The sequence below is a fragment of the Onychomys torridus genome, chromosome 7 (assembly GCF_903995425.1).
Source record: "Onychomys torridus chromosome 7, mOncTor1.1, whole genome shotgun sequence".
NCBI classification, from domain to species: Eukaryota; Metazoa; Chordata; class Mammalia; order Rodentia; family Cricetidae; genus Onychomys; species Onychomys torridus.
The window spans coordinates 42,301,340-42,326,074 of NC_050449.1; the positions used below are offsets into that span (position 1 = coordinate 42,301,340).

Consider the following 24,735-nt stretch of genomic DNA (forward strand, 5'->3'; position numbering starts at 1 on the left):
ACGTACACACACACACACACACACACACACACACACACACACACACACACACACACACACACACACACACACACGCGTACAGAGGACCTAGCATCCTGAGCAAGCATCTATCTATCTCGTCACATATGCCCTCTGCTGCTATTTGTCAGCCAATCCCAACCAGTCATGCCTTGCAAACAACCTGTCTGCTAGCCTAGCGCCCAAAGCATCCAGGCTAGACCCTAACTCATTCTCCCTCCTGAGGCTCCCAGACCCCACACTCACCCTCCACTCCAGCATATGACTCCAGCAGAGGCCCTAGCTCGCTCTCACATGGCCACACCTCTGCTCCCCTCTAACTACAAACGGCAGTTACTGAATGGAAGGGCTTGACCAAAACCTAACTATCCTCCAAGGGCCGGCCAGGTGTTCCTGTTCCATGATGCCTCCACCCCAAGTCTTCCATCAGCACTGTGCCCCTCTCCTCCTCCTCTGCTCTCCTCAGCCTCACTCATACGATAGGTAAGCCTGGGGCCCAGATACATGAACACACACAACGGATACAAACAGCTGATTTTCTGTCTTGCTCTGGGCTCTAGTTTAGGTCTCTTCAGGTTTCCACAGCACGAGCAACCACGTTGTACACAGTAAGTGCTCAATAAATGGTTTCTGACTTGACCCTCCATGGCTTAGTCCTCCCTGTCTTGGTGAGTTCTCCAAACCAAGAGTGGCCATGCATGAGTGGATGTTTGTTTGTTTGGTTGGTTGGTTTGGTTTGCTGTTGTTTTGGTTTTTCCAGACAGGGTTTCTCTATGTAATCCTGGCTGTCCTGGATCTTACTTTTTTAGACCAGATAGATCTAGAACTCACAAAGATCCACCTGCCTCTGTCTCCCCAGTACAGGGATTAAAGGCATGCACCACCACACCTTGATGAGTATTTGAAATCAGGGAGACAGTAAAAAGTGAAGACAGTGCAGTGTGAAGGGGAAGAACAGGGGGCTCTCTGCCTGCCTCAGGGAGCACCTGCCCCATCTACTGCTTCCCAACATCCATCCCCTGTTCACCTGCTACTTGGGAATCTTCCAGCTGGCCCCAGATTCCAGCTGCAGATCTCTATATAGCAAGCTCGAGAGCCTTCTGCTGGGTGCTGGGGTCCCTCTAAATAATGGATTTCTCCACCCTAATTAATGCAAGGAAAGGATGGCGGCATACATTACATTTCTCAGTTGCTCTAACTCACAGCCAAGCTGGACACTTTGAGGGAAGGGCAGCCTCAAGCTAAAGGGTCAGATAAGCTAAAAATCAATATGAGTCACTGCCTCTGAATCCTTTAAATCACTGCTTCCCTGTTCCTGCCCATCCCTGAGCCAGAACCCTCCAGTGGGTACAGAACAACCTCCGACTAGAGGGACTAGCCATTCAAGCCAACGGCAAAAGACAACACACGTCTATCCTCTCTGGGGGAAAAAATATCACCTTAGCCTTGGGGATCAATCAACCAGCTCAGAGATAACCAAGAGCACACAGCACCAACAACAGCAAAGAAACACTCGGCAGAGCATATTAACGTAAGCCTAACATTTCTAAACTGGGCAAATCCACCTGGTTATGCCACTGAATATAATCACCCTGATGCAATCAGAAAAAGTTTTACAAATTCAGATATTTTTAAGAGGGTTGTAAGAATAAGAATAGGAACTAAAATCATGGTTTAAGGAAAACCCTTGCCCCCATAGGAAAGACACAAAGCTTACAAAATACAGCCAGGAGCTTTGGCTGAGTCTCTGAGGTCCCCTCCCCAGGGAGAATTACTAGAGGGCATTAAGAACTCTAGAAATAGAACATGTTGCTTAGAACCTCTCTGATGGGGGATACAGAACAGGTTACAGACTGAAAAACGGGTGCCACATGCTGTTGCCCATCTCGGACATCCAGGAGACACCAGAAGCCAAGCGCCTGGGCCCTGTCACTCCTAAAAGTCAAAGGACACATGCTGGAGCCCACCTATGCATCTAGGGATGGAAAGAGAGAGAGGAAACAGCAACACAGCCCCCTCTGCTGCTCCTGCAAGCATCTGCTGGCTTCTAGAAACTTCAGGCATGCTTCTTTTCCAGCCAGGGTTCCCAAGTTTCAAGGACTCAGGGCCCCGGGGCTCCCAGCTTGCATCATTCATTTTACCTCATGCTCAAATGAAGTGGGAGATGCCCAGACAGACTGTTAGACTGTGTCCCTCTTTGGGTCTCTCTCTCTCTCCCTCCCTTCCTTCCCTCCCTCCCTCCCTCTCTCACTCTCTCCCTCTCTCAACATCATCAACAACAAAAAAGACAAAGAAGAGAGAAAAGCAAGGCATGCCAGCCCTGTGGGCCAGGCCTCCACACTGCAGGCGGCCTACATGAGTTTCCTTTATCCAACCACAAAAAGGCCCCAGCAAGTCGGTGAGGGGCCTGGGCGCTGCCAAGCCAGCCGCCCCTCAGTTGAGGTTAGCAGTTACCCAGGGGCCAGATCCATCGGGCAAACAGCCCACGGCCCTCATTACACAACGGGGGCCCTTATCTCCCCTGGCCACTGTCGGTTTGCAGACATTGCATGGTGTGACAACCACAGCCCAGAATGGCCTGTGAGAGATAGCCTCCCGCTCTGCCCCGGCTGTCAGTGTAGGCGAGAAGAGAGGCTTGACTGTTAGCCTAACTTTAGGCCCTCACATTGCTATTAAAAGAGAGATGGGTAACAATCTGGGGGGGACCAGTGTCATGGTGCCATTTCTCTGATCCTGCAGGTTGAAGCCCCTCTTCCCCAGAGCTCCTCTCCTTGGCTCTCTGCCCACAGACATGAGGTGAGGAGGGTCTATTTCATCTCTCAGTGGTGGAGCAACAGATAGGAGACTTGGGGGGGAAGTCTCTTTAGGGACAGTCAACCACCCTCAAAGCACCTTTTCAAACCATTGCTAAAAGGCAGGAAAGAGACTGGGGGCAGTAAAAGACGCACTCAGTGGAAGTGAGGGGAGACATCAGTGTGGAGTTCTGGCCACACTCCTTCTCAAAACACCATCCAAGGTTCCCAGTTATCCCAAGATAGAGCCCAAAACTGAGCAATAGTTATGTTTATTGAACAGTTACATTGTTCCCTATACTGTGTAGTGGATGCTAAATACATACCCAGAAATCCTCAGAATCCTTCACTTGAGGGGACAAGCTGGCCACCATGTCTGCAAGGGTCAGAATCTGAACTCAAGCTTTGCCCAGCTTCCAGCCCCTCTGTTATTATCGTCACACTCTGCCTTCTCTGGGCCCATCCTAGCCTTTAGGGCAGCCCCAAGGAATGCCACCATCCCAGCACAGATGACCCCCAGCCCTCGCAGATGAGTGACTTCCGACTCTGTCTCCTGGGTCTGATCACGTTTTCATCTTCAAATCCTACTTTCAGATGCCAGACATGCTGGTACACTCCTTTAATCCAGCACTGGGGAGGCAGAGGCAGGCTCTGAGTTCAAGAACAACCTGGTCTACACAGCAAGTTCCAGGACAGCCAGGGCTATCCAGAGAAACCCTGCCTCAAAACAAAACAAATCTTACTTTGGGGTTGAAGAGGTGTTGAGACAGAGTTGCATTCAATAGCCTGGGTCTCCTCCCACTGTGATCACAGGTGTGAGCCACCATGCCCAAAACTCAACTTGTCCTTCAACAGCCCACTCAAATGCCACTCTATTCAAGATCCTGCCTATCTTCACCATACAACAGTTACAGGGCTACTAGGTCAGTCTCTCTCACCCACTAGTAAGATCCCACCCAACTTTGCTGCGAGGTCTGCCTCAGTGCCAATCATGAATGAACTCAGGACATTTTTAAAGAAGCGCCTCCAGTGGAAAGCCAAGTAAGTCATCTATCTGATACAGCCTCTCCTGTGTCCTTGTCCATTACCTTCCACTCAGGCATAGACACCAACACATACTCTCCAAGTCATTTTAACTCTGCTCAAATTCTAAGATCAAGGGCATGCCCCATATTTTAGCAGTCTTTGCATCTCAAGGCCCCTAACAAGATATTACCCTCATATCCTAACACTTGATGGACATCTGACAACTTAGCCTGACAGAAAAGAGGTGTAAGGGGCAGAAGCAAACTCAAGTCCCTGTGCCAAAACTCACCTGACCCCTGCTCAGTGACAAAGGTTTGAAAAAATTCCCAAGTCAGATTCCAGTGTGGAGGAAGTGGGGAGCAGGCCTGGACAGTCCTTGGCAAGGTTGTAAAGAAGTAATTAGAGTAGATGGAGAGTGACAGCCCCACTTTCTAGTCTCAGTTTGTCTACTAGCTGGCTGTGTGGTCTTGGGTAAATCACAGAACCTCCCCAGAACTCTAGTCACCCCCCCCCAAGTGAACGTTTTGAAACAGAGGCTCCTCAAGGCCCTGTCAACCCTCACATTCTATCATGATTCTGTCACCCCAAACACCTGAACACCTGATGCATAAACCAGGTGGGGTATTTTCCTCAGCAGGAGATAAGAACAGGGACAGATATGAGGTGCAGTCTAATGCCCCCACGCTATTCCTTAACCTTCCCAAAATACAGGTGAGCCACACCAAGTGAGCGAGCACTTCTCCTACTGGAACACCAAGAGGGATCTGAGGGCAGCAGAGGACAGAGGGCAGACACAGAAGCAGATTTCAAGTAACTGGCTTGAACTTTAACTCCTCCCCCCATACATGTACACTTTCACAGATCCAGTTTGGGAGTGTTCGAATTAGCACAACCTGCCCTGAAATACTGCATAAAACACACAGTAAGCATTTTGCTTGTTTTTATGTCATCGATGGTTTCAATGGGTGACTCACCCTTCCTCTTTAGCACTCTGTGCTCATGGGGTTTACTATAAATAATGCAATGGGGGGTGCACACAGGCTGAGCACAGGCCCTGCCCAGCAGGGCTGCTGGGCCACTGCAGAGCTAGGCAGGACAATGGAGCAGCTCTAAAGTGTATTCAGGACTGCTCTGCACCCCTGCTCCAGGACAGAGAAGAAGCAAACAGCCCCCCACTCTGACCTCAAGCGCCCAGGAAAATAACCCTGTTAGGAACGGGAACTGAGACCACAGTGTTTGTGCTGGGTACTAGCCGAGAATCTGAACACATGTGCTCCTTAGTCTTCTGGAACCTTCTGAAAAGGTGCAGCTCTGCACCTCCCTTAGGATATTGTGTGTGTGGTTTTTTGAGACAGGGTTTCTCTGTGTAGTTTTGGTTCCTGTCCTGGATCTTGCTCTGTAGCCCAGGCTGGCCTCAAACTCACAGAGATCCATCTAGCTCTGCCTCCCTAGTGCTGGGATTAAAGGTGTGCACCACCACCGCCTGGCTTCCCTTAAAATATCTTAGTCAAATCTTAATCCATGCTGTCCGACTCTGACTTTTAATTATTTGGTGATGCCCAAGTTGCAGGTGTGTGTGTGTGTGTGTGTGTGTGTGTGTGTGTGTGTGTGTGTGTTGATTTAATGTGACTTCCCAAGAACCCAAACTCATAGGAGGCTGCACCACAAATGCGGAAACACAGTAGTCAGTAGTCAGAGGGGTCTTGTCTAGGCCAGGTCATCACGGAGACTGCCTCACTGGGATTCCAGCCACAGCAGCTGAAGTCATAGGCCCTTTGGACTCAGTCACTTCCTAGCTGAGAAGCAAGTCAGTACTCAAAGGGGCTGAGCTCCTTCTAGATCCTGCCTTCCCAGGCAGCCCCCTCCCACCCCGATGCTCATCCGTCACAAAATTTCCAAGACTCATCAATTTCCCATGTCTAAGCTACCCTCCCAAAGGCAAGGCGGAAGAATGCATTGTAGGCTTCTAAAAAGTCCTAGAGATGTCCCAAACAGCAGGGGTGGTAGCAGCACTGTGGCACTGAAGAGACTTTTATAGTAAATACGACCTCTTCACAATAGCAGCTTTCTACAGGGACACCTTTATTTGGTTGGTTGGTTGCTTTGCTGTTGTTTGGGGGTTTTGTTGTTTTGGCTTTTTGTTTGTTTGTTTTTGTTTTAGGGTTTTGTTGTTATTCAGAGGCAAGATCTAATGTAGCCCAGGCTGGCCTCAAACTGGCTATGTAACCTGAAGCTGAGTGTGAGCTTCTCATCTCCCTCTCTCTATCTCCCACCTGCCAGGACCACAGCCAGGCACCACTGTACTCGGGTTTATGGAATGCTGGGGATCAAACCCAGGGCCTCATATATGCTAGGCAATCTCTGTCAAGCGAGCTCCAGCCCCAGCCCAAGCAGGGACCTTTATATTCCTGGTGCAATTGCATGCTCCCCTATGATCTCACTTGCTAGCGGCTAACACAGGACTTCCTATCACAGCTTCTCCCTTGGGCCAAAACAGCAGCATTCAAAGAGCCCAGCTCTAGAACTCTAGAGCACCTTCACTGCACTGAGCATTTGAAACATAACACATCCTCAGGGCCATAGACAAAGAGGGGACATGCAACTTGTCCAAGACACGCAGCTAGCGAATCACAGCCATCTTATGATAGCCTGGCTATCCAAGCCATCCATCGTACCTCATTCTAAAGCCTACATTCTTGTCACTAACTCAACAGTGACTAAAAATTAACACTGCCACCACCTTCCAGAAAACCTCTCTTTTGAGCGAGGAACCCAGCCCCCCACACATGCCCGATGCCCAACTACTCTATCTCAGCATCTCTTGGACTTTGTGCTTCCCAGTAAGTCTGCCCCGTGGACACCCCCTGCTCTAAATAGCCCACTCCGTGATCTGCAAACACTGTGAGGACATCAAAACAAAGCTATCAGCTGGGTACCTGCCTTTAGCAGCCAGTCCAAACTCGTTTGTTTGAGTAACAGGCAGCTTATTGACCAGGGTTAGGGTCAGAAGTTTTTCCTTTACCTAGATACTTTGTTTCAGAGCGGCATATTGGGGGTAGGTACAGGGGCTCAGGCTGACATCTTCAGTAAGCCCCCGTTTTGAAGACAGAGGGAAAAAGGTAGGACTTACGGTAAAAGTGGCCAATACCACCCCACTCCCATATGAGCATGAATCTGAGTCCCTAAATGTTTCCATGAAGCAGGGGGACAGGGAGTGAGGGCAGGAAGCTGGGACATCATGAGATCAATGCAGCTGCCCAATGCAACCACCATCTCTTCCTTCAAGCTCTTCCCTGCAACTGCACCCCACCTGACAGCCTCCACTGGTCCCTGCTGCCCAACTCAGCACCCCTCACCTGACCCCTACAGTTTATCTTCATAGACTGAGAAAGGTGGTCCTTATCAAGCCATCTACTCCTAGTAGATTGTTCCACAGACCACAAGGGTTATCAGTAGAGCCGATGCAGGATGATAAACAGTCACCTCTTATGCAAATAGCACCAAGAATGTTGGCCACAGGGCAGAAGCCCTGTTTAGGAGAGTTTGAATCAAATGTTCTTTCCCTCCATTCCAGTTCGGGGGACCCAGACAACTTGGCAGAAACTGCTCAGGCAGTTTTTCTCCCCCTTTTCTGGCAGAGGTCTGTGCATATCTGGGTCCCCCAACTTTGTCAAGATTGTGGCTTCGCATGGGACTTACATAAGTTCTCTCTATGACTATAGTCAATAACCAGGTCATTTTTCTGAGAACCCTGACCATTGTCACATGCCCTGTTTGCTGAGGTAGAAAAGTAAAAGGATTCAGGTTCTGCTGGGCATGATAGCACACACCTTTAATTCTACCACTCAAGAGAGAGAAGCAGGTGTGAGTTCTAAGTCATCCTGGTCTACATAGTGAGTCCCGGGGCAGCCAGAGATACACAGTGAGATCCTGCTTAGACAGACAGACGGGGGATGGATCTACAAAGTGGGTGTGGAGAAGGTTGTGGCTGACACACTCACCAAAAAATCCATTAAAAACAAGGGACAGAGTGATGCCTCAGCCAGAAAGCGTGCAGATTTGAGCTCTATCACAAGCACCCAAGTAAAAAGCTAGATGTGGCGATGGACTCTTATAATCCCAGCACTGGGGAGGTGGGCTCAGACCACGCCCTCGGGCTTGCTGGACAGCCATTCGAAACATGTAAACAGCAGTTTCCATGCCATTGAGTGTCTGTCTCAAAAATAAAATAACATAAAAGTGGAGGAACCCTTGGGGAACCCAAAGCTAACACCTGGTATGTATCCACATACACATATACACATCCATATACACATATACTCACATGTGTACATCCACACATATGCACACACAGACATGTGTGAACCCATGGACACACACACACACACACACACACACACACACACACACACAAGTTCTGATTTCTGAGGTGCAACCCACATGACTGGGAGATGCTCTCAGGCCAGATCTGAGGGACAGAGGCAGCCAGGACACCAGTCAGTGCCCTTTCAAACACTTCTTATTCCACGTGCAAACCCAGAGAGAAGAGTGTCTCTAGGTGACAGAAGAATCGCACTTGGAGGGACAGAGCAAGCAGCCTCACCCCCAGGGCTGTAGGCTGGGGGGCGGGGGCAGGAGAATGACACAATCCAGGGCTGGCCAGAATGAAAGACAGAATGGAAGAGGCTAATTTACACAGGAAGTGAGCACTTACCAGGCCCTTCATCTCAACACACAAAACCCTCGGCCATATCTGGAAGTAATTACACCCAGTTAACATGATCTGCTTGCCACTAAAATTAACTGCAAACAGAGATATTTTTCACTTTTGCAACAAGGAATGCCAAGATGTGTTCTGGTCTGCACCCCACACATACCACTGAATCTGGCTTGGGGTAGGTGGTATTTATCTGTGACTTGGCAAACGGGGGGGGGGGGGGGCACTCTCCTATAGCTGTCAGGACACAGAAAGTAAAATAGAAGAGAATTATGAAAAAGTGAATGTGGCCCTGAAATCCACAATGCTGGAAGCCCCCCAGAGCCTGCAGCCCTCGCTGGCCCAGTCTGTTTTCCCACTCGGAACTCCAAGGAAAGCAGTGTTTTTAGACTCACTCGATTTAACTGCCCATTGCATGTAGGTACCATCTTCAGCCCTTCTGCCAAGGGAGCGGGGGCGGGGGTGGGGGATGCAGGGAGGTAGATTCACAACTGTTAGCTGAGCCTTGATCTAGCAGGTCATTTTGGAGGACAACTGTCACGATTTGCACCAAGTATTTCCAATTCCTAATGTGGCCAGGGCCTTCAAGCAGCTTTCAACTGCTCTGAGCTGCTCAGGAACCACTCACTTGAGACATGCGCAGATTTGCTATGCAAAGGAAGAAGATAGGTCTGGGAGGAAGCCACAGTTGGCCTCCAGTGTGCGCACCCTGAAACAGGTCTGTGTCTTGGTCTCCAAAACTCCGGGCTTAACGGCCCCAACCTGGCTGACTAGTCTGCCATTTCTCTTAGTCCCCAGCCCCACAATTTGTAAAGCACTTATTTGTATTTTTCCGTGAGCCGCTGTCAACGATGCTACAAACACAGACAGAGAGCTGTAAAGTTCTCAAGGAGGCTTTCGCCCACACTGACCCCTCTTTTCTAGGCCACAGGACACACACTCCCCCTCAAGAAGCAGTTCACTCCTTTGTCACCAGGGGACTTTAAGCCAGCAGTGACCAAGTAGAGCATCCACTGACCGGACAACTCACAAACATCTTTTCTCAAAAAGTGGCAGGCAGAAATTTCCCTTAAGAATGAGGTCAGATGCCACTGTTCTCAGCAAAAATCACATTTAGAAACACTCCCTCAGGCATGGGGAGGTAGTATGACAACCAAAGAGGCAATGCTTTGAGGACCTGGAGCTATGATGAGGTTGGGGGGAGCATTTGATACAGTGAAAGAAACACACACACACACACACACACACACACTACTCTTTAACTCTGTAAATCTGACTTCATGAAGAAGACATTAAAGAGAGTCACATGTCCTTTTCAAATCAGCAATCCAGGGCCATGTGAGCACCCAGGATTGGCTAAATGTTTCTGCTGTGTGCACCATGATCCCACCAACTAGGATAGCACCATGCCAAATGGCATGCTCCTAATTTCCTCCTGCTGACCCAGATGCAAGTGGCTAGGAACTCTGCCCTGTCCACCAGCTTCTAGAAGGGCATGGATTCAAGCCCAACCTCACTTCCAGACACCATGTTCTCTCCGTTCACCACTCTGCAGCCAGCCACTGTAGAGAATTTAGGAGAGAAGGGTGGAGGAGGAAGAGAAAGAGACCCTTAAATGCTCCCTCCCATTAAAAGCTCATTGGTATGTGGTGTGTCTTCTTTCCCTCATATGTGCCCACAGATGCACAAACATGCACGCACACTCACATCACACTCACATATAAACATGCATGCACACACTCACAAGGGCTCACACATGCATGAACGCACATCCTGGGTCCTATTACTGCATAGCCCTCCAGGCTCAGAAAGGGTTAAGTTACCCTCACTGCATAAATCAAAAGTTCAAGGCTGCACCACACCACAATGATCCCCTCTTTACATATGACGAGAACCAGAAAGGGCTGCAATCCCAAGCATCCTGAGTGAGTCTCCCCAGCCCGCACAGGTTATACCGCCGGGGTCAGGGCCGAGGACCTTTAGCGGCAACATTCATTTCCTGAACAGGACAAGCCCTCCTGACCATAAAGCTAATAAGAACTTCCTCGCACGGCGAGCTCCGGCTGACAAGGTGACTTGTCACTGGTCACGCAGGAGGAGAGCGCTGGTTCCCATTAGAGGCTTATGATGCCAGGTGCTCCTAATAAGGCACCTCAGTGAGAAACAAGAGCCTGCTAAGTCCTGGCTCCAACTCTGGAAGTAATCAGGCCTGGGCTTCAGGGATTAGGGAGGGGCCTTCCTTGAAGAAAGGGGGGGGGTGTTAAGGGGTGGCCTCAGTAGACCCCTGGCAGCCGCTAACCTGCTGAATGGCTTAAATAAATAAATTCCTAAGCATCCTTCCACATCTTTCCCAGTCACCATAAAAGACTCCCCCAAATTAACACTAGTAATGTTTCCCCAGTACTCCAGGCTTGATGGATTACCCAGAGGGCCATTATGGTAGGCCCGGGTCTGCTTCCCATGACAGCCAGGAGTGTCATGCCAAGAGACCTAATGGTATTAAGATCACAACCCTCAGCTAATCCACTTAGGCCAGGAGAGGATCACAGGGGGCTCAGTGGCTCCCCTATCAGGCTGGGGTCACAAAGGAAGTGGAAGGTAGGTAGGCAACTTCTTACCCCATCCCTGCTGCTACCAGTTAACTCGGTTTTGCTTCCGCATACCACCACCCTGTCCTCTGCAAAGGTAATGGTGTGATGGAGTGCGGGTCTTATTTTTAGCTCGTCGGATGGCTGGAGCGCCAGTGGGCAGTACATCTTTACTTTCTGAGGACTCCTGTTGGCCACAAAGAACTTAGACAAAGCTAGCAATTTACTTTTTCCTCTTCATCAAAATATCTGGGACCGGGCCTTTTAGCAGTTCCCTCAGCATTGCCATGCTGTCTCAGGAAGTCCCTTCTCTTACCTAACTTGGCTCCTTCCTCCCGTAACCCTGAACACAATCTGTTAACACTGAAGAAAAATCAGGTCTCAGGGTCAGAGTGGAAAGTGAGTTCAGAGCTGAGACTCAAACAGGACTGGGGAGAGTTTTAGGCAAAGTTTCCATGCTGACAAGAAAGGGCTGGAGCCCCTCCCCACAGCTGCAGAGTTAAGCCTCGCATAGGCAAAACCCAACCATCGTTTTTTTTTTTGGTTTTTTTTTTTTTTTTTTTTTTTTTTCAGACTGAGCCAGCATAATAAGGACACAGGGGCTTTTAAGGGGAAACAGTAGAAAGGGGGATTTCTGATTATGCTGGCATGGAATTAACAACGCAGAGTTTTTATTTTTGAAAACGGGCCTTTTTTTTTCTCCCTTTATCTGTTTTTCTGTTTTCTAGTCAGCATAAAAGCTTGTACCTCTAGAAACTGGTCACTCCGTCGGTAAGATGTGACACCTGATTTCCCGGATCTGTGTGGTCTGGGCCCATAAACACCTGTCCACTATGCCATGTGCAGGTGACTGACCTCTTCTGAAGCCACCAGGAGAAATGAGAGACCAGAACTGGTCACTTAGCTTCAAGGAAAACAAATCAGAAGACTAAAGTGCTAATCCTGCTGCCTTTTCCTGCTTTCTATAGACAAGTCGACTAACCTCTTGGACTTCCCTTGGCCATCAGAAATGTGAAACTAACACCTTCCTTACAGGCCAGCTAAGAATTAAGCAGATCACACAAGTGCACTCAGCCCAGAAACTGACATGTAACAAGCACTGAATACTGTCCCTGAACCACTCTGGGAAGGATCCTCAGAGAGAGAGTTCTCAGGCCCCATCATTCATGTGAGCCCCACCCAAGACTGCCTGCAGTAAGGTGGTACATGTGTGCCCCATATCACCTCCACCAAAGTGACACACACACACACACACACACACACACACACACACACACCCCTGTGAACAAAGAGTGGACACCACATCTGTGCTCTGTGTTTGGGTCAGACAATAGTAGCACTGTCCAGCTAAATTTAAAGTCCTGGAATGATCTGCCAGACCCTGGGCCAATGGGACAAGGTATACCCCAGGTACCAGAGTGCACTGGTCCACTTCCCAGGGAAAACAGAGGAGCACACAGGCCTGTGCTGTGGGCATGGCCTTCTGCACAACAGTGATGGCTACCAAATGGCTTCCACCTACGAAACATATGCACATTTCCATGTGTGGCAAATACTTACAGGTTGCTTGCTCCTTATAATGACCCCTTGGGTAGGTACAGTTATTATTATCCTAGTTTGTAAATGAACAGACAGCCTGTAGAGGTTAACTACCACAACCCCAATCATGCAGCCGGTAAGTGATAAAATCAGCATTCTGACCAGAGTCAATAGGAGCACATTCGCTATGTATAAAACATAGGGCTGCAGGTGGTAAAGGGCACTGTGACAATCCTTCTCTCTATCAGAGTAACTATGGAAGAGTCACCTCTTTCATCTAAGATGCCAAACATAACTTTAGTTATCACGGAACATTCAAGAACCCTCTTGTCACCTCTTATCTTCATTTTGCAAGACTCTAAGTCTTACACTTGAACTTTCATTTGTATGTGTTTTAAAATCACACACACACACACACACACACACACACACACACACACAATCAAATTAGCTAGCAATCCAAAGTGGAAATTGAGTCTAGCCATTTGGGTTAAGAACATTTTTAAAACTCTAGCATTTTCCTAAAACATGCAAGTTTATGAAAGTTTCAAGAGTTCATTCTAGATCTCATGTGGCTCAGTAACCCCTGGAAGGTTAAGAAAGTAAGAATAATAATAATAATAATAATAATAATAATAATAATAATAATAATGAAGAAGAAGTAGTAGTTGTTGTCATCAACACAAGCTGGGCATGGTGGAGCACACCTTAACTCTGTTGAGTTCAAGGCCAGCCTGGTCTACATAGTGAGTTCCAGGACAGCCAGGGCTATAGAGTGATGCAAATTCCAAAACACAATGAACCAACAACCCAGCAAGTGCTCATCAAAGTCAGAAAAGAAAGCTCAGGATGGAAAGGGGGCAGTAACGCAGGTAACTCAGAGCCTTGGCCTCCAAAGCAGCTGGACATGAGAACGCACCACTGGCAAAGCCTTGGCCATCTCACTTCTCTTCACAGCCACAGACCTCTCCAACAGACCAGGTTTCCTTGAGCACAGAAAGTTAGGGACAGAATCATTCATCACCCCGGCAAGGATACTTACAGGAAACAGAAATGGGTTTGATTAGGATTGGAGCAAATCTGTGAATGACACAGTAGCTGTAAATAGCTACTAAGTAAAGCCTGGGTACACCTGACCTTTAGAACTGACGTCAAGGAGGATGGTTGAAGCCTCCAAGTCTGGCAGTTTAGGGATGGTGCTGGTACCTAAAGACGAGGTCAGATGGAGCTGAGCCAGAACAGCACTGTCCATGTTCTTATAAGGCCTGCTGTAGTGTGCCCAAGGCTCATGAGCTAGAAGGCAAGCAGAGTGCCTGGCCCTAATCATTTGTAACTGTGTGACCATCAACAAATCATTTACTTGCTTTCAAATCTTTTCTTTATCTCTAAGTTGGGGGGCTTGATACTACCCCAAGACCACTTATCCAAACCCGCTAGGTGCTTCAGAAATCAGAACTGTACAGATGGTAGGCTCATTGGGACCTGTGTTTAACAGCTCCAGTGGCATCTAGGGCAGCACTCTGTAATCAAACACATTAATATTTTTGCAGCAAAACATATGAATATTCAAAATAAAGCAGGATAAATATAGCCTCGCATCAGCTTTTGCCGCTAAATGAGTTTGCTGCAAACTTACACAAAACCTTTTAGCTTTCAGAGCTTCTCTGACTTCGTAATCACAGAGCTAGGATTGTGACACACACATACTCCCTCAGAAGGCTGTGAGTTAGGAGAGAGACATGTTTTACAAGGAAATAGAGCATCACAGCAGAAAGTGGGCATTATTAATGTGGCTGTTGGGGCTCTCATTACTCCACAATTTACATTGTTCTATAAGAACTTGGTCTGACCTCAGAGGTACCTAGAAGTCAAACATGGCAGTTCAGTATCTGGGATGTTGTGGCAGGGGGGCCATGGGGAGTTCAAGGCTACTCTGAGCTATAGTGTGAATTGAGGAGAGATGGGGATTGGAGGGAAGAGAAGGGAGAAGAAGAAGAGGAGGAAGAAGAAGAGGAGGAAGAAGGAGGAGGAAGAGGAAGGAGGAGGAGGAGAAGACGACGATGATGAAGAAGAAAGCTGGGGAAGCCTCAGTTGGTAGGGTGTGTTGCTCAGTTGGTAGGGTGCTTTCCTAGCATACACAAAGCCCTAGCTCCTCAGCACCACAAGCACTAGGTGTGGTGGTTCCCAGCATTTCAGAGGGTGGGAGCAGGAGGATGAAAAGTCCAAAGAAGGGGTTTGGGGATTTAGCTCAGTGGTAGAGCGCTTGCCTAGCAAGCACAAGGCCCTGGGTTCGGTCCTCAGCTCTGTAAATAAATAAATAAATAAATAAATAAATAAATAAATAAATAAATTTTAAAAGCCCAAAGAAGGCCACCCCTAGCTGTATAGTAAGTTTGAAGCTACCTGGGGTACACTAGATCCTGTCTCAAAACCTCTGCATGGTTCCTCACTGAAAACAGAGTCTGTCAGAGAGAGGCGAGCTGAGCAGACAGACCTCCAGCATCCCAGCTACATGGTTCCTGTGTCCTCTAGCCAGCCTCAGGAAGCTTGGGGAAGAGCTCTACACAGGTGGGGTCCGGGAGACAGCCAAGGTCATTCCTTGGTGCCTGAGCCTCTCTTGCAGAACTAAGTAAGAGTTCCCACTACGCGTCAGAGCTGCTGATCTGACCTGAGGACTGACTGCCCAGTATTTAATCTGGTAGAGGCTCCTCTAGACGATCTAAGCCCCACTCTCACTTGGCAGCACTAAGGTCAGAAATACAATAAAAGCTGCCTCGGGTGTTGGGGAGACGCAGCCGTAAACGAGGACTGTGTCTTCACAGTCAACTATGCTGTGCCTGTAATGTTATTGACCACGGCATAAAGTTGGGGATGAAAAGGAGCATCTGACCCAGGTGAGCCAGATCCGAGACCACATCCAGACCTACTCAAAGAACTGCAGCAGTTTTCAGAGAAAGAAGACAGGTGAGCATCAACCAGGAGATTCCGGACTTCCAGAAGCCTGACAGGGCCCCCTCTCCCACAGACACTGTCCTTTGTATTGGGGACCTTTGGGTCCAGAATTTGGAGAAGACTGCTGATCTATCGTGTTTTCTCACTGGCTAGCTGTCTTCAGTTTCTGTTAGTTAAATATGGCCACCTGGCTTAGCGAAGTGATGTTCCTGTCTGATTTTTCCATCCGTCCGTCCATCCATCCATCCATCCATCTGTCCATCCATCCATCCATCCTTCTTCCATCTGCTATTCCTTGATACCTTCCCATCTGGTACAGGAATCATGACACACAATCCCACTATGTTTCATTACCATTCTCTGTCCAGCCAAGAGGTGTTCCCATCATGCCACCCCAGGTTGGGATCAAGTTATAAGGAAACCTATGCCTTGCTTCTCTGCAACTCTGCCCTTTCTTTATCCCCAAAGCAAGAATAAATGCCAACTACTTAATCTGTACCAACACCCTAACCTGCAGGCTTAAAATAAAATAAGCCTTGTGGCCTCTACCCTATCATAGCTATCCTTGTTAGGATCCCAGCCAATTCCCACAGTTTCCTGGCATCTGATTTTTCTATCTTGCCTTTCTGTTTGCACTGGTAGCTGTGATGATTTTTCTTCCACTGAACATTCCTCAGATTGCTGATAGGTGGGAAGGGGGCAATGCACAGAGAGCAGCAGGGAATGGGGAGATGATGCATTAATCCTGGTGCCTGGAGGGAGGAGAGGAAAGGCCTCCCATAAAGTGCATCTAGCCAAGGGTAGCCAGTGCCGAGAGTGTACACAACACACACATACATACACACATACACACACAGACACACACAGAAATATCTTCTTCCTTATACACACACAGAAATATCTTCTTCCTTACACACACACACACACACACACACACACAGAGGAATATCTTCTTCCCTGCACACACACACACAGAGGGATATCTTCTTCCTTGCACACACACAGAGACACAGAGGAATATCTTCCCCCTCCCTTAATTTCCTCAGATCTCACACCTTAGCCTAGAGGTCTAAGCTGCTTGGGATGACCGTCTCATTTCAACCCTCAGTCAAAAGCCCATTTTTTCTTTCAGCAGCCCACAGTGTAGCACCAAGGACTCCAGATTCACACTGTTACAAGGTTATGAGGACAGGGACATAGTCTACACCACCTCACACAGGCTCCAGTAGATGGGAATGTTCGGAATCCCACACATTAGAGCTCAGAGCCAATGGAGAGACGCAAAAAAGGAGGCTAGGACTGCCTTGAAGACCAGAAGACAAGTTCCTCACTTTCATGGTGACTACGTGGTGGCCACAGCTCCAGTGACTTTGGATGTCACTTCAATCAGCATCAACCCTCAAGCCAACCTCAGAAAGCTGGAAGAAGTGCTGAAGATGCTCCCCCTGCACATGGCTGGTTCACTCCTCCGCCCAACCCTTTGAGATACAGCTCAGCCAACCATCATTTCTTCCCATTAGGATCCCATCACATGAGAACCCAGAACTCTGGGACAGTTCCATCATTTTCGGCCTTCTCTAGTAGAAAGAAAACTATGTACACAGACTCATTGAGAACTCTCGGTTCTGGAAGGGAGGCTTGGGAGACACAAGAACTAGAAAAAGGCCAGGAATGTGGTACACAACCTTAATCCCAACACAGCTGACCAGAGGCAGAAACAGGTAGGGCTCTGTGAGTTCAAGTCCAATCTGGTCTCCAGAGCTAGTTCCAAGCTATCTATGGTTATTGCAGTAAGATCTTTCCTCAAAAACAAGTAAGTTAAATTTTCTAAAAAACAAATCAGAAAAGAAAGCACTTTATTTGCGTGCGCACACTGCTATGCATAAGTGGGCTTGTGGGGGCCATAGGCATCTTCTTCAATTGTTCTCCACTCCAATCCTCTCATTGAACATGGAGCTTGTAGATCAGGCTGACTGGCTGGAGAGACCCAGGATCTGTCTATCCTCACCTCCCCAGGACTAGGATAACAGATGCATTTTGCTGAGCTTGGCTTTTTGGTGGTGTGCACAGCTTCTTACACAGGGATCCAAACTCGGGTCCTCACGCTTGTAGAACAGGCATTTTACCAACCGAACCATCTCTCTAGCCTAACCCCCACCCCAAGAGTGACCTTAAAAAGTGACTTTCTATCATACCCCACTTCCCACAGCATGTTCTCATCTGGAGAAGATGATAGACTTATCCGGTCAGGTTTGGGAGGGGGTTTCCTCTTAAGGAAAATGTAAGCAAAAACAAGCACAATTTCATCAGTCTACTTCTGAGCAGACCAAGTACCAAGAAGACACATATCCGCAATTGTTATTTTATGTATCATGGGGTGGGGGGCGGCTATTTTTAGCTGAGTGCCATTTTCCATAGGTACAGCTCAGAGCGGCCAATCAGGCAACTTCGGAGCAAGCTGCGGCTAGAGGTGATTGTATCAGTTTCCCACCTACCTCAGGTTCCCTAAATGAGCAACAGGAATGGAGGAAGGAGAGAGTGTGTACAGAAGTGGAAAATCCGCCCAAGATCAGCAAAAACAGCCAGCCGGAAGTCATGCAAAAGGTTAGCATCCATGACGACAGAAAACTGGATTTGTGGGCACAATTCATAAGGCCCAGGGATGAGGGATGAGAATGATGGTCTTATAGTTTAGGGCAAACAGAAAAGACAAACCCACTATTGCCTCCCTCTCTGATGAGCACTGGTCAATGCTCCCCCACCTGTTCTGCAGGAAGGATCCTCTTCTTCACTGGATGGCTACAAGGAACCACAATGCATGAGAGGTTAAGTCTTAGTTGGAATCTCTCTGCCTTGCTAGGTCTTAGTCTCAGCATTTTCTTGTGTATTAGTAAAAGAAACACTACCTACCTCTTAAGGACATTGTAACAAATGTGCAATTCCAGGTAAAGCACTGGTCCTGAACCAAGTGTGTCATAAGAATTCAAAAGTGGGGGGAGATGATCATTGTGCAGAGAGCCAGAGGGCAGCTAAGGTTAGCCCTTGTGATCGCAGAGGGGATAAGAGACTAAATAAACTGTAAGACCAAAACTCTTACAGGCGTCCTTCTCCTTGAATTGAACTAAAACCTCCTCTGCCTCACAATGCGTCTCCCAGAATAGATGTTTGGGTCCGGGTTTGTGTAGGACTGAAACAACATCCAAGCCACGCTACTGTCCTAGGCTGAAGACAATGGCCTGCCACTACACAAATTCTGGCCAGTAGGGGTAGGGAGAACTGAAGCCTGATGACATAGCTCGATCCCTGGCCACAGGAGACCCTCAGCCTGAATCCCCACTTCCTGTCCATTTTCTTGCCACTTTTATTCAACAGTTAGTCACTCTGGGCAAAACTAAAGCATAAATCAAACCACAGGAAAAGCAGATGGAAGCCCCAAAAGCAAAACAGAAAGGGAAGCCTAGAAGCTGGGTCCATGGGTTCCCTAATGCTTTGGGCAGACACCATTTCCTCTCACCATCCTCTGAAATTAACTGTGTGCCCTCCTCTGCCTCAATATGGAAAAGAGTGGTTTGTTTTTGCTTTTATTTTTCAAGGAACACAGAGGAGTCAGGTCCCCAGATTCAGGATGGGCCAGGCAAAAAGGAATGCCATCAGGGACAGGAGATGAGCAAGGCTGGGCCAGGGGATTACCTGTGCTGCTCCACAGCCTCGTTGTCTGGAAGCTCGACCCCACACACGCTGCACTGCTCCCCCAGAGGACGGCTCTCGGCCTTCATGCCCACAGCCAGCTCACCCAGCTTGTTGAACAGCTCCCTCTGGATAAAGCCCTGAGGCAGCAGGCCCCCATAGGTGCTGAAGTCCATGGAGACAGCCAGGGCAGGTTGCACATGGAGACCAGAGGTCCCTGAAGACGGCATGCTCAACACAGCATCGGCCTTGTGGTTGGGCAACACTGAGTAGATGCCCAAATGCTTCTCCACTGGGGGTACCAGGGGCTCCTGTCGCCCGGGGGCTCCCTGACCAGCTTCAACAGGAGGTGACAGCTGCTCACCACTCTCTTCTCGCCCATAATGGAGCTCCCTGGCACTGGTGATGACACTGCTTCTAGTGGGAGTCCCAGGCCCCTCTTTGCTCCTTTCTTCAAGCTTGTCCCCCATCCCTCCTGAGATGCTGGACTCAGCTGCCCCAGGGCTGTCCTGGCCAGGGACTTCATCTACCTGCATCATCTCTGTCTTCACCTCAGCCACCCCGGGGTGCCGCCCACCCCCCACCAGTGTGGGCTCTTCAGGCCCTGCAGGTGGCTGAAGAGTTCCTTGCAGGAGAGACTGTCCTATGGTCATCAAACTGTCCACTGCTGCCTTGGTAGGACTCATGGCTGAAAGACCAAAAGAGGTGGAGACCGAAGGGCTCTGGTCCACCATAGGCCCAGGGAGGCTCTGTCCAGCCACACTGGCATACCCACTCTCCTCGCTGGAATGCTTCGAGATGAAGATGTTCTTGAGGTATCGAGCCTTGCGGTCCTCTTCTTCTTCGCCCCCACCATCAGCCATGGTGGCCTCTGTGTCATTGTCATCGGATGCCTGGATGGTCTCCAGGATCTTCAGGCACTGCTCCTCCAGGTACTCGATTTCCAGGATTTCAGCTGCATACAACAGGTCATCCAAGTCCTCTGCCTTAGCTTGCAGTGTGGCTGTGTAGGCATACTCCAGAATCTGCTGGAAGGTCTTTGGCGAGAGGAAGTCCAGAGTATAGTGCTGGCTGTTTCGGTGGAAGAGGATCTCAAACATCTTGCTGGTGCAAGCCAGCACCGTCCGGTGGGCATGGAACTCCTGGCTGTCCACCATGATGACCACATCGCACAAAGTCCCGGCCAGGCGCATCTGATTGGCCTTGCAGAGCAGGCCCGTAGGGTGGCTAGGGTTCTGCAGCTGGATCATACCCATCTTTGTCAGATCCATGATGCTCCCCTTGGTTCAGGCATGGGGCTCTCTTTCCTTCTTTGCTCTGCGTGGTGGGGCAGGGTAGGCTTCCTGGGCGAGTGGAGAGGACTGAGGAAGGGAAGAAGAGAAGAGGGAAAAGAGATGAGCAAGTGACAATGTCCCCAGTGTCCCTAGAAGTAAGAATTCAAACATTACAATATGTCTCCACTCCGGCATGACGCTCTTGGGGGTTTTAATGGAAGGGGCTTGGGCTTCCTAGAAATCTATGAATCAGCCTTCGCAACAAGCCCAGGGTTCTGAGAGTAAAGAGAAGGTTATGCTTCCCCATCTGTTTCATCAACTGCTCTGTAGCATCTGCTGGATGAAGTGAAATGAAGATTACAATGAGTCCCAGGCATTCTTTAAGCCCGAGAGTAGAGACTTTCCAGTAAGACCAGTGTCCACCAGGAAGGAGACTTACAAACATGCTGAAAATTAACGAGTTATTAACCCTTTCCTTTAGTCAACTGAAGCATTCAGCTTTACTGATGACCGCCTCCCATCTTCAATGTTTTCCTAGTTCTACTTCACTGGGATGGGCTTAGGAGACAAGCCAAATTTAGCCAGGGCGCTAGATGTGGTGGTGCCCTGATATCCACGAGCAATGGGGCTGTCCTCTGCTAGCCATGCCCTCTGTCCATCATCGAGTGTCTTCTATGGCCTCTGTCCTTGCACGCTGGAATCTGGGCTGCAAAGGACTGGCCTACTCATTTTTAGGCAGCAACAAAAACACACACACAATTCATATTCTAGCTTGTCATTTTTACCTACAAGTTCCTCAAAGTTACTGTGTATGTCCAAGGTGTGTGGGGTGTGTATATTTGTGTGTGTGTGTGTGTGTGTGTGTGCACGCACTATAGCCAAAGAGTATTAACATGCCTGCATACATACAATTATACAAGATGGTACAGCCTCCTCCTTTCCCTTCTGCCCATAAACGCCCAATGGACAGAATGCTCTAAAATGGGAAAGCAGAGAAACACCATAGAAAGGTGTGTTCCCAACAGCTTTGAGGGCTCATGCCAGACTGGATGCCTCCCAGGTGTTGCAAGCCCAGTGACAAGGAGAAAAACTGACATGGGACATGGTTCTAGAAGTGACATTGGCACCAGCATCTCTGGTTAAGTCCAGAAGGTGGGGAAGACCGGGTTGTAACACAAAGGCCTCTCCTGGCGCGTGTTCTGGATCACTGAGTGGCTCCTGATTCTGAACAGCCACTGACATGGACAGAAAGACCTAATGGGCCCAGGTCCCAGTTTCTGACTAGGTGTGTCCAATACCTCACATAGCCAGTGGCCTGGGGAGAGGGGTGGAGAGAGCTAGGCTTCTCACCCCACTCTTCATGGAGCTGGCCTTCACCCTCAACAGGAGTCTTAAGGGCTCTTAGGCACAAACTCATGCAGAAAAGGTTAACAGCACTGGCTGGCCACTCTTATTGCCCACCCCAAAGTGGAAACGCAGGGCATCAACAAGGGTGAGACATCCGTTCACCAAAGGCTTCATGAACATGGTGTGCATTCGGCAGGGATCAGAGTTTCAGAGGACTAAAAGGGAGAACCAAAATAAAGAAGGTTCGCTGCCTGCATATCTTCCCCCAAAGGAGCCTTTTGGACCTTGAGGCAAATCAAGGTGCCCTCTCCCTCACGCGCGGCTCGGAACCCGCGGTCCGACCGTCGCTAGCTGCAGCCATCAGCCAGGCGGCGCTGGGCAAAGCGCTAACGCGCCAGAGCTCCGAGGATCGATCGCGCTTCCAACACACCCCTCGTTCCCAGCGACCCCCGCCGAGACTTGCAGAGGACTTTGGCAAACTTGGTAAAGCAACTTTTCCCCGGGAGTCAGGGCCTGGAAGAAAGGGAACCGAGCTAAGAAAAGAGGGAAAGCGAAAGAGACCGGGGGAAAGGAGAAGGTCCGGAGCGGCTGGACGGCGTTGCTAGGCCGGCCAGGCGCCGCAACCCGCAGGAGAAGGGGAAGCACAAAAGCCCTGCGGCGAATGGTGGGAGGCCAAGCAAAAAGAGATCTCCGGGTCCTCTGTCTCCCACCCAAGATCAGGATCCCCGGGAAAGCCATCAGCAAGGTCCCCGGCCTCCCGCACCAGCTGCTGGAGTGCCCGAGTTAGGCACGCTAGGAGCGTGGCGGGGAGGAGGCGAGCTGGTCGCTGTGGAGCGCGTCTATGCATTCCGGTGGGTCAGCAGGCTGGCAGGATCGTGCGCATTTCGAGCGCGTGCGGGAGCGTGCGAGGGGCTAGGCAAGCTTGCAGCCGGAGCGCCAGGGTGGGAAAGACATCCCGAACGCATCAGGTGCAGAGCCCGGGAACCCACCGTGCGCGGCCGGGAGCGCACAGCGAGCTCCGGCGCCACGGCTGCTCCCACCGAGAGCCGAGGAGGACCCGGAGCACCGGAGTCTCTTCTAAGCTTCCCTCTCTCCTTAAAAAGAGGCATCAAGTCCAATCAAGAAAAAAAGAAAGATCCCACCACGTTTTTCTCTAAAGAAAACAAAACCCAAGCGGTACCAGTCCCCTCCCCTCCGGCCCCCACGTCCACTCCTCGGCTCCTTCGGTTCTAGCTCCCCAGCGGGGCAGCGAATAAACACAAATAAATAAGGCACAATCCTATCTCACGCCAAGCGCACCGGTCCGCATACATATGAGCACCCACAGGCTCTCTGCTCTTCCGCCAGCCCTTGGCTGTACAAAGCCACCCAATCCCGACCACACGCGCCCGCAGCCCCGGCAGACCTCCCCGCCTGCCACCTCTCACCCGGACCGTGCCCCGAGGAGGAAGGTTGGGGAGGCAGCTGCGCCCAAGCTGACAGCCTGGGCTCCGCTTTCTAGCTGACCCCCAACCGGCGCAGGCGATCGTTGCAGCAGCAGCAACCAGAGAGCCCCGCAGGAGCCCAGCGGCCGAGTGGCCAGAGCTAGCGCCACCCGCCTAAACCTCTCCCGCCCCAGGGCGCCCTGGCGGGAGGCGATCGCTGGGCGGTGCGTGTCCTTCCCGGGTTCCTTACACACACACACACACACACACACACACACACACACACACACACACACTCACCGCTTGCCGAGCCTGGAGCTTGGGGTGGGTGTGCGTGCCTGGGGGGTGAGGGGTGTGCCTGGATCAGGGAAGGGGTGTTGCTGGGGAACTGTTGCTCCGGATCTCACGGCGGCAGCGGCGGCATCGCCCGGCAGTTCGCAGTACCCGCTCTCATCACCCTTAACTCCTCTCTGCCGCTAGGTTAGCAAATCACCACCGGCTGCGGCGCCTCCGCCGCGTCCCACGTCAACGCCAAGCCCCCTCCCCTGCGAGGCCCCGGCGCCTCTCCATCTTTAGTGCTGGCGGCCGAGCCCGGCTCCCTGCCCACAGCTGCCCCCTCCCCTCCCCCTGGCCAGCCTCGGCCCGCCTACCCCGCCCCACCCCCGCCCTGGCGGAGCCCGTGCGCGTTCCTAGCCCGGCCCTCCCTTCCCGGGCGCTCCCCTCCCCTCCCAGCGCTCGGCGCTCCGGGCTTCGCCTGACATCTAGCTGCTACCCGGTCGCCAGCGGCCGTTGCTCGTAGCTAGGCGGAGAGGGCAAAAGGTTGCAAGGAAAAGGGGCAGCAGAGGATCTGTCAACTCCTAATGGGGCAGAAGGATGAGAGCAGTCCCCACTTTAGCCCCAGGTTTCTCATTTCCAATGAGCATGCGGTGTATCCCGCGCCCCCAACTCCCGTGCTCAAGAGCGGAGTTTTGGACGGTTTTCTAGTATTTGCACCAGTTCAGTGTGTGGCATCTAGCCTTTCACTTTTCCTCCGGATTCGGGTTGCGTCCTGCCTTACCCTAGACATTGGTTTTAAATGGGTTGTTTTCCCAATCCCAAACCAGGCAGGCCTCTCATGCCTGCCCTTAGGGGGTGAGCGTTTGAGTTAGCGGGATTTGGCCAGTCAGATCCAGAGGGGCCAGTGGAGATCTGGTAAGGGGGCGGTGCCTCAATTTTGCTATCTGGATAGTTGCAAGCTGAGGTCAAGGCCTGAGTAAAACTTTTTCACTCTCCATCTCGGGCATCCTCCCCCCCAACTTCCCCGGCCCCAGGAATCTGGATGCAAAGTTCTGAAGATCCTTCACCTAGCTCAGTCTTCCCATGCAAGTGGAA

General features: G+C 50.3%; 1 protein-coding gene across 1 annotated transcript in view; it reads right to left on the reverse strand.

Moving 5' to 3' along the window:
- LOC118587582 (zinc finger and BTB domain-containing protein 16-like) overlaps window positions 1-23,958 on the reverse strand; it is a 129,700-nt gene extending 105,742 nt beyond the window's left edge. Inside the window, exons 1-2 of the mRNA XM_036193608.1 lie at window positions 23,665-23,958; window positions 19,323-20,680 (exon numbers count right to left, since the gene is read on the reverse strand). Coding sequence (XP_036049501.1) covers window positions 19,323-20,590 — 1,268 coding nt within the window. The 5' untranslated portion in view covers window positions 20,591-20,680; window positions 23,665-23,958. The remainder of the gene's footprint in view (window positions 1-19,322; window positions 20,681-23,664) is intronic.
- Window positions 23,959-24,735: the final 777 nt, after the last annotated feature.